Source organism: Pyrus communis, chromosome 14, assembly GCF_963583255.1.
Source record: "Pyrus communis chromosome 14, drPyrComm1.1, whole genome shotgun sequence".
NCBI classification, from domain to species: domain Eukaryota; kingdom Viridiplantae; phylum Streptophyta; class Magnoliopsida; order Rosales; family Rosaceae; genus Pyrus; species Pyrus communis.
This window is the reverse complement of record NC_084816.1, coordinates 12,036,166-12,047,066: the sequence shown is the minus strand read 5'-3', so window position 1 is coordinate 12,047,066 and position 10,901 is coordinate 12,036,166. Positions and strand designations below refer to the sequence as shown.

Below are 10,901 nucleotides of genomic sequence, written 5' to 3'. Positions count from 1 at the left end.
CCCAAGTAGAATTTTGAGAAATGACGCCTAAGGTATATGTCCTTGAAATGTACCATACTACTTCATTTTTCAACAACACGTACTAATAGGTCTTCACAGCTTTCTCAAGACTTAGTTCGCTCTTACAGGGAAGGTTAACTTGTGCTCCAAATCTAATATTTGTCGATGGATGTGACCACAAGAATGATTGGTCAAGAATGTTCGGGTTACATAATTGGGTAATATGGTTAACACAACTGTGAGTTTACTATCCTAATACAAGGCTTGCTCATAAGTTTCCACGATTTTAGTTTCTTCCGCTCAAGTAGTCACTGCTAATCAATCTATGAGTCGCGCCACTAATTAACGTATTTTAAATATTTTGATATTGTTCATTACCCTAAAACTGTGAACCAGCGTTCTAGCACAAAGGTATCACTTCTAGATACTAGCACATATGTCCGGTATCAAAAATCATACTGCCTGAATACTAGTTGACAAATCCTAGATATCGGACAATATTGTCAATTAGTAGCGTCACTGTAGGCTGATTATAGGTTAGAGCCCTCCCGGGTAGATGGTTTCAGATGATTGGTAAGGAACTGGTCAAATGAGGTGGTTTTGTTGATTTTAAGGAAATTGATTACTACTTCTGGTATCTCTGCTAACCGTAGGTATAACAACTCGTACTCTCTACTGATCGAAATGACGAGTACAATATCGAATGAATTTTGGGAACTAGTATTAGTTGAGATGCCCTAAGGCCGGAAAAAGGAATTTGTTAATGATCTACTTTAGAACGGACTAAACGGGAATCAATCTTCCTCCTGAAGATTCGAAATGATAACTAGTGCGTTTAAGAAGATTAGTGTTATCGGGGACCAAAAGTGACTGTCCTCCAAATGTTCTTCCGTTGAGTGCTAACCCTTTAGCACCACATTGTCATTCGGGACATTTCTAGAAATTTTGAGAAAACTAAAACTTCGTAGGAATTCTGATAGGTGATAAACTAACGAGTACTACCAAAGAATTAAAACTAATTGTGGTTTCCTATCTCAAAAGGTTTGGTAATGATGACGAGATAATAGTAATGAGATTGATGAGTAAAGTCTTCGATGGTACACAATTACCAGCACATTAGCCCTGCTTCAGGGCCACAAACTCGTCTCTGAATTGGGATTTTCCTTGGTAAGAAGATTCTTTGTTTAAAGTCTAGAGATGGTCTCCAAAATGTTCTTCTAGAAGGTTGAAAAGTTGACTAAGTCACAGAAAAACTTAGGAAACATTAACACATTTTTCGTGCTTGACAAGGTGGCAAGATTCGAAAATTAGGCTCAAGAACCAAGAATACTTACATCACGAGTGTGATGAACGCAATACTACCCAAATTTATGCTCTGATACCAAACTGACACACCCCGACCCGGAATGTCCACCTAGACTCCGAATCAAGAGTGCTGGTCGATATCTAGAGGGTGACGAAGCCATAATATGTAGTGATGTGAAAAATGTGAGTAAATTTAAGCTTAAAAGTGCCTAAATGTAAGAGTGCGTTCGTGAGCAGGAATGAACCCATTTCACACGTAATGTCAAAGCATAAGTAAAGTATAGTAGAGTAGGATGAGAATTATACCATCGAAGGTAATCTCCAATACCAAGATTTGCCAAGAATCTTTGTCAATACGAAAGCTCATTGCAAACATGAAAATTCCTGACGACGAACGAGACCAGAACACGTGTACAAAATATATTTTGTATTAATTAATGATTTTGGGGTTACAATCTCTTTGTAATTTGATCATCTGATTCGATCTCTGTAAGGTGTGATTTGTGGATGTGCGATTGATCCAAGGGGCGTCGAGGCTTGATCTTAGATGAACGGTTTGAAGTTTCTTCAAGGGCCGTTCCCAGTGTTGAAAAATGGTAGCGCCGCATATGGGTTCGACAAGTCTCCATCGTGGGTTGGCGGAGTGGCTTTTGCACTGGGCCTTCAGGAATTGTTTATCCTCTAAATGTTGATTCTGGAGTCCTCCATTTACACACACACACACACACACATATATATATATTTGTTTCTTTTTCTTTTTCTTCTTTTTTTTTTTTGTACAAAGAAATTGTAACAACATTAGACTTTTAATAAAAAAAAAATTTATTCTTTATTTTGATGTGACTGAACTCGAAGTTGAATGTTTGAGCTGCCTACGTACGCTTCCAAAGAAGAGATCAAGTCATAATGTAGTTGAAATGAGCGATGGTTTTGATGATGATTTTGTCGTACATAGTTTATGCTCTTACGGGCCAGGAGCGTTTGGTGCCGTTTGCAGTTTCAACTTGTGCAAGCTAGGAGCATTTGGTGCCGTTTGCAGTTTCAGCTTGTGCAGGCAAGGAACGTTTGGTGTCATTTGCAGTTTCAGCTCGTGTAGGCAAAGAGCGTTTGTTGTCGCCTTTTAGGCTCGTGCGAACGAGGAGCTTCGTGAATTTGTCAAATGATCTTGGAGAGGCATTCATTGAAATCTTCATAGCAAAGAGTCTTGATCGAGTGATTGAAGAAGTCTTTGGGGAAGAAATTGCGCATCGTGATGGCAACGGACGATCTTCGTGTCACAATTTCATCATCCTCAACACTTTCATGTTGCTTTGGAGGTTGACGAGAGCTGGTTTGCCCCCTTTCCGATTTGTGAACTTGTGGATGAGACGTATGCTTCTTGTGCATTTTCTTTGGAGTGACATGAGTCCATCCTTCAACTTCACTTGACTTGACTGACATGGTTTTGGAGCATGACCCCAGCAGTTGAGGTGAAGATTTTGAGTCAAAAGAGCCAGAAGTGACGGTGGTATAGTTTGACTTCACCACATCGTCAAAATCTAGCTCGATGATTCCTTTCTGAGCCAGCTTCATGATGAGATCTTTCAGCACGAAGCACTTTTTCGTTGGATGACTGATAAAGCGGTGGAATTTACAATACCTTGGACTGTCAGTACGATTCATCTCTTCTGGCCGTCTGCACTCAGGTAGGTCGATGACCTTTTTGTCAAGCAAGTCTTTCAACATAGCAACCACATTAGATTTGGGGAATAGATAAGTCTTCTCCTCAAGCTCCTTCAAAGTGCATCTATGCATATCTTGATCACGAGAATCTTCGGTTTGAATCGCCTTGCCTCGTGTAGGGATATTGACTGGAGTTGTGTTGATCGTCATTGCTTCCTTAGTGGGTTTCCACGCAACTTAATCCACCTTTAGCCCCAAAACTTTGTCGTTCTTATAGTCAGCGATCGGTTCTTTCTTCCCATAACGGGTGATGCTTAACTTCATATCATGGGCGCGGGTGGCTAACTCCTCAAAGGTTCGTGGTTTGATGCCTTGAAGGATGTAGTGTAGTCCCCACTGCATGCCTTGAACGCACATCTCAATGGCGGAAGTTTCAGAAAGCCGATCTTTGTAATCCAGACTTAATGAACGCCATCTGTTGATGTAGTCGACAACAGGTTCATCCTTCCACTGTTTCGTACTGGTTAGCTCCAGTATGCTCACAGTGCGGCAAGTGCTGTAGAAGCGGTTGAGAAATTCCCTTTCTAGTTGATCCCAACTGTTTATAGACTCGAGTTCAAGGTCCGTGTACCAGTCAAAGGCGTTACCTTTCAGCGAGTGCACGAACTGCTTGACTAGGTAGTCTTCCTCCTTCCCAGCATTGTTGCAAGTTTCAATGAAATGGGCGACATGTTGCTTTGCGTTTCCCTTCCCATCGAACTGGATGAATTTTGGCGACTGATAACCCTTCGGCATCTTCAAGGCATCAATCTTCTTGGAGTAGGGTTTCGAATACAACATGGAGGTGGGGGAGCTCCCTTTGTACTATGCCTTAATGGTGTCGGTGATCATCTCTTGTAGCTGATAGATAAAAAGAGATCCCATGAGTGTTGCCACTTGGTCTGGCTCTTGCTCTTCTTTGACTTTCTCTACCAGAGGTTTCTCTTTTTCATTGGCTCCTCTCTTTAGTGGATTAACCTTTAGGTCGGGTTTCTCGACATCCTGCGTCTCCAGTCGGTTGATGAGTGTAGTGATTTGCAAGTCTTTTTCCTTCACAGTCCTTGTGAGCCTTGCAATTGCTTCACTTATTTGAGCCAGTTGTTCTTCAACAGAGGTGACGCCGATGGTCCTGACTTATGTAACCAATAGACACGACTTTCCTTCAGACATCCAGGGTGCTAATGAAGAACCCCATTGGCCATTTTGGGATGTCATCTTGTGCGCCTCAGCAGCATGCTTCGGTGCCCCCAGCAAGGTCAGGTTGATGACCGACTAGCACATTTGATGCTCCTCTTGCTTGCTTAGCGATATCAACTTTGTAGCAACATGTTGAGGAGTGGTTGTGGTGCCAATGGATGCTCCATTCGTGGCGGAAGTGCACATGCTTCTTCCGTTGGTGGTTGCAAGAACAGCTTGTCCCTTGCTTGATGCCATTGATTTTGGAGGTGTGCTTTGGTTTTCTTAAGCGGAGAAAGAGATGAGAGGTAGAGATTGTCCCACTGGGCGTGCCAAATTTGTAAACACGAAAATTCCTGACGACGAACGAGACAAGAACACGTGTACAAAATATATTTTGTATTAATTAATGATTTTGGGGTTACAATCTCTTTGTAATTTGATCATCTGATTCGATCTTTGTAAGGTGTTGATTTGTGGATGTGCGATTGATCCAAGGGCCGTCGAGGCTTTATCTTGGATGAACGGTTTGAAGTTTCTTTAAGGGTCGTTGGGGCTTGATCTTGAAGGTTGAGGGAAGTTTCTTTAAGGGGGCCTTCAGGGCTTGATCTTTGAAGGTTGATGAACGGGTCTTCAAGGGGGCTTTTGGGCTTGATCTTGAATAATGGTTGTGCAGATTTCTTCAAGGGTTTTTGGGCTTAATCTTGAAGAACGATTAGATGTGTGGATTTGTTGAGGTTGTTGATCCAAAGGGCCGTTGGGGCTTGATCTTAGGATGAACGGATGATGAACGATGAATACTTTCTTCAAGGGCCGTTGGGGCTTGATCTTGAAGGAGGATTTGACGAAGAACGAAGAGTGCTTTCTTGATCCTTCGAGATTTGCTTGAGAGTTTTAAAGCTTCAAAGCTTCAAGGTTTTGGTGTGATGTAAATTCCTCTCCTTTTCCTATGATGAAGAAGGCTATTTATAGGTCAAGAGAATGAATCACCACCATCCATTTTTTTTGGTGAAGTGAGTGGATGTTGTAGGTGAAATAAGTGTGTGATGTTGGTGAAGTAAGTGTGTGAGGTTGGTGAAGTAAGTGGAAGTTGTAGGTGAAATGAGTGTGTGATGTAGGTGAAATGAATAAAGGTTGTAATTTTAATACATTGATCAACATCTATTTCACTGAAATTTCAATGTCTACACTCAGCAACTAAAATCTGGAGGGGCGAAAAACAAGGGTGAGTGGGCCTAAAAATAAAGCTTTGTAAAGACCTTTTCAAAAACATAAAAGCCCCTTGCCATAAAACAAGTATAGTTTCCAAAATATACATACTACGTATAGTAGAAAAATACTTACCGTAGCCCGCAAAATCACAGAATGCCATACGACGCAATATTGCGTAAATAAATACATAACAACCAATATCACATAATTTCACATAAACAAACATATCATATCAAGTGCTCATTGACACATGCTGACACACGAGTTCTTGTAGAGCTTTTCTGCATGAACATGACTGAGTTTAACAATGATATACGCTCTAGTACTACAACCACATGAAGATTGGCACTATGCGAAGCACATACGATTCCTAATTGCCTATAGAAATCTAGGACACGATTGACACCTACAATGGATCCAAAGTGAGTGTATGGTGCGATGTGCACATACACGTGAAAGACTGGTCCTGCCCCAGGCAAGTACTAACACTGGTGCAAGAAACGATGAGCAGATAACATAACTAAAATCATACGACGGTAAATCAATAATTTATGTCGACATACTACTATTTCATAAACATAAATCATGGCCATAAGTATAATTAAGGCATCCCCTTATAGTAAGCTTACCTGTGCATCTCGTAGAATTATTTCCTAATTTCGAAACAATAAGACATTTCTTATAAATGTTAATCTAATTATGGCAATCACTTAAAAAAAATCATTGATAAGTATATATGTGGAAACTAACCAATATATATATATATATATATATATATATATATATATATATATATATATATATATACTATATAAAAGAAAAGACCCACTCACAGATCATGTCGTCGAGTCGAACTAAGAAAGCCAAAGTCACAGACAATAGTCACACCTAAGTATAATATTTGGGCCGTTAGTAAAAGTCAACTAAAATGACTAAATTTGGGAAAACGGAGTACAAATTAGGAATCGGAGCGTCGAAAGACACTGAGAGAGGTCCTGGGCAAATTTTGTAAAAAATCAACGGTCGACCCTAAAAAGTCAACTGAGATGCCCTAGTGATCAACCATCTTAAAACTTCAAAATTTACTAAATGGATGTCAAAAACGGACTTAGGGCGTCGAAATTAGCCTATGAGGGTTTTCGAGAAAATTTTGAAAAAGTTAACACGTCCAAGAATATTCCAGAGAATATTCCCAAAATATTAAGCCCATTTTTGAACTTGGGCCGGACTGGAGATAATGGCCCAAAGGTTTTAGACCCAGTTGGGTCTTGGACCAGATTTAGGCTTTGGCCCTTCTTCTTTTATAAAGAAGGCCGGAACTAGGCCGGTTTTGGCCGGAAAACTTTCAAAGGCCATAATATGTTCAATTCTTAACCAAAATAAAAAAATTCAAAGCCAAAGTAAAGCTTAGGAGTTAGGGAATCGAAATGTACCAATCTGGGGTTGAGTCGGGACTCGAAATGGTCGAAAATGGCCTGCACAGTGTCGGAGCTTCGCCAGAAAACTAAGGAAGTTTTCCCTGAGTGGTTTCTACGTCCAAACAACACCAAAATGTCTCAAAAACAACCTAAATGTACTCCTAAGCATGATCTACAAGTTTTTGGAAAAGTTTTAGACTTTACCTTTGCCAGAGACGGCTAGAACTTGCCAGATTTGACTTTTTGCACAGTGACGGTACTGTGCAACAAGGGAGAGAGGAAAAACAAGGTTTTCTCAGACTGGTCTTAGCTCGTGAGTCAGTCAACAGTCGCCGAGGAAAGAGTCCGTGAAGGTGGTGGCGATGGCTGTAGTTGTCGCCGGAAAGGTATATGGGAGAGGTGACGGAAAAAGGGTAAGATGGAGAGAGAGAGAGAGAGAGTTTGAGTGAGAAAGAAGAGAGGGAAAGAAAAAGAGTGCCTGAGACTGGGGAAGGGACACGCATGAGAGATTGAGAGGTGAGTGTAGGCCCCACGGGCCACAAAATAAATTAAAAAAAATATTAAAATATCCTTTAAAAAAATATTAAAATAAAGAGATAATAATATAAAATTTTGAAATAAATATATATAATATAAAATAGTAATTTTTACAAAAGTATTTTTGAATTCGTTGTTCTGTAAAATTTTCATCGAAACTCTAATTTTGTTTCCTCTTGCGCCTACACGTTCATACCGTCGAGTACTTCGAGACTATGGTAAAATAGTTGCTCGTACATGTCACAAAATGATGGTCAATGAAAGTCAACAATCTCATCGCTAGGTCATTTTTGTCAATTCACTCTTTTAAAATTAATAACATCGTAAAAGTAGGGGCGGGTTATCATAAAATATGTAGTTTTTAGTTTTTAAGCAAATGAAAATTGAAAACTAAAACAAATTGGTAATCAAATGTTCCCTAAGCTTTTTATGTGATCTTCCTTATGAGATCTTGGTATTTGAAAGTACTAGATTGTATTCTTTTTCATATTGGCTATACTGAAGAATGTGTAAATTGAAACACAAGAACTCATGTGCAATTATAACTCTCAGCGACGTACGCTAAACTACCATTGCAAGAAAGAAATGGATTTCAAGTCTAACGAGAATGTTATTTCAAATTTCATTTCTAACATAAATATAGAGTTTGCTTTGTTTTTTTTTTTCTTGGGTAGTTTTGATATAGGCGCCTCTTTTTTTAATTTCTTGGATGAAACATCTACTGTTTTTAAGAATTTGATTAAACATTCTTCCTACAACTAAGGTACCACATATTTTATAAGTAACATCTTTTTAATGCCATATTACACGATTTGCCATTATAATGTACCTTTGATTAATGAATAATTATCATGTTAATATCACAAATCTCCTAAAATGTAGTAGATTAGTTTTAAAAATCTTAACACATAAAACTTGATCTAATTATGCTTCTAACGTGCATTTTATTCCTAACTCCACACCATACAATTAACTAACATGCCATCTTCTTCTACAACCTTTAGCAATTTTTTCATGCTATTGCTTTCCTCGATCAGCCGATCAAACCCTCTTTCGTTCTCACTTATTGGCCATATTCATTTCCTTCATATTTCATTTTATGCACACCGCTTGATCTGAGTATCCATATCAAAGGGTATGCTTTTTGTTTTAGCACACTTTTTACTCATCTTTCCATCTTTTTCACATACCATGGTACATTTGGGAAATAGAATTTAGTGGTACATTTTCTTTTAAAGGATAATTTGGTACGTTTCAAACTGATATATTGGTACGTTTTAAGTTAGAATGGGTACGTTTTAATTTAGCATCGGTGCGTTTCAAGTTGTTATTGAACGTTTCAAGGTGAAATGGGTACGTTTCAATTTAGCATCGGTACATTTCAAGTTGTTATTGGTACGTTTCAAATTGACCTGAATACGTTTCAAATTGATTTGAATTTAAAATTCATTTATATATGGGTACGTTTCAATTTAGTATTGGTACGTTTCAAGTTGTTATTGAACGTTTCAAGGTGAAATGGGTACGTTTCAATTTAGCATCGGTACGTTTCAAGTTGTTATTGGTACGTTTCAAATTGATTTGAATACGTTTCAAATTGATTTCAATTTAAAATTCACATTGATATATCTCATGCCGAATAGCACTAATCTCATTCCAAAGACTCCAAACTCATCATTTTTATCAACAAGTTTTATATTTCAATAATAATTTTATGATGTGGACGAGCCAACAAAAGGGTATAAACCCTGATGCCAAAAAAAAATTTCAAAATTCAAAGTTTATAGATAATATTGGTGATTTAGTTAATAGCCATTAATAATATCCTTAAAAAAAAAGGTATAAATCCTGACAAGCCAAAAAAATTCCCCTTATCAACTAAAAGGATAAAGTGGGAAATCAACATATAGCATTTTTATTTTAAAAAATAAACTAATGACATGTAAATAAAATAAATTTAAAAATGATTAGGTGGACACTAGTTGAAGCGTCTTAATCAAATTTTTAAAAGAAACAAATGTTTAATAAAAATTATGTAAAAAAAGAGTGGGGGATTCTAATTTTTTCATTTTTCTTTTCTCTTTTCAATTTCTGATTCGATTATTAAAATGAGGAATATCACTAATCATCCATTAATATACACATATCCAATAACAAATCAAGAATAACCACCACGGGTTGGTCCAGTGGTTGGAATTAATTTCAGGCCTGTATTCCACACGACACGTCCTATGTTCGATTTCTGGCACTGGTGAATCACACAATGGTGGCCAGGATGAGGCTGAAATACCTCTGTGAGTCTTTCCAGCTCCCGGAAAGGTGGACGGCCGCTGCCAAGCCACTAGTTAGTCCCTTTTTTTTTTTTTTTTTTTAAACAAATCAAGGACAATTCCTAATTCCATTGTGTATAGTGTTTATACCAAGTCACTTCCGTTTCTGATATCACAAGCCCGTAGTGGGGAGGCATCGACAAGAAATGTAGAGATGATATAAAGACGGAAGAACTATGCTGAAAGGCTATGGGTTCAAATCCTCTAGCAAATCACGTCAGAACCCTCGACAGCAGCACCCATATTATAATATCAAAATTATATCAAAAGGAGAGTCTCGATCTTAAGAGGCATCAAGATGACATTTGTTGCGAAATATGATTTGATTATCAAAACCGTTTAATTTCCAGATTTATATTTTAAATATTATTGCTTCAAACTCAGAAACCATATTTCCATTATCTTTTGAACATTTCGATTGGTCTTATTCCTTGTGTTTGTCAATATATTTTGATATTTTAAAATAAAATTATTAGAATAGTCTGTCTTTGAAATAGGGACTTGACAATTGATGGTTTGAATTGTTAGAAGGATATGGGGTTGAGCTTGCTTGTGGTTCCTTTTGATCAAAGGAATTGTTGATAAAAAACAAGTCGCGGGTTTTGATTTTTTAAACTAATTTGAACTATTAGATCAAATTTTTATGCACTTAACAACCAATGCTAATTCACATTTAGGTACATTTTCATAAGAATCACATAATAAAGCACAATTTCCCATGATCAACTATTCTAGCTAATTAGGAAAAATAATTTACACGCATATTATTTGCGAGGAAAATAGACTTATACGTGTTTCAACTAAATAGACTTATAAGATATGATCACATTCCGACTATAATCGCTTGCGGAGAAATTATTGCGCAGTACTGTATAAGCTGAAATATAGATACTAGAAAAGCGGGAGTTTGCTGTATAAAGCTAAAACGTAGCTAGGCCTTGTGAAATGTAACAATACTGCGTAGTTGAAGAAATGAAGTAACAATAAAAACCCCAAATAAAAAAAGGTACAACAATAACCACCAAATTTAGGTGTAGAAGAACCAACTCGTACCACCAATCTTTATTAATAGCAACAAAACCCTTTGATTTTTTCAACTCACACCACACGTCTGATCCCGTGCCTCTTTCTCTCGACCATGAAAATCTCATCGTCTTCTATTTCTTTCTCGAAAGTTATAGTACCCTTTTTATTTCTTTCTTTCTTTCGTCCCAAGCATCAT

At 37.7% G+C, this 10,901-nt stretch overlaps 1 protein-coding gene across 1 annotated transcript; it reads right to left on the bottom strand.

The window, feature by feature from the left end:
- Nucleotides 1–2,460: 2,460 nt before the first annotated feature.
- LOC137714378 (uncharacterized) lies at nucleotides 2,461–3,762 on the bottom strand. The gene is made up of 2 exons (XM_068453610.1): nucleotides 3,372–3,762; nucleotides 2,461–3,203 (listed from the first exon to the last, which is right to left on the bottom strand). Exons 1-2 carry the CDS (start codon nucleotides 3,760–3,762, stop codon nucleotides 2,461–2,463), a joined length of 1,134 nt encoding a protein of 377 aa, XP_068309711.1.
- Between the last annotated feature and the right edge of the window lie 7,139 nt (nucleotides 3,763–10,901).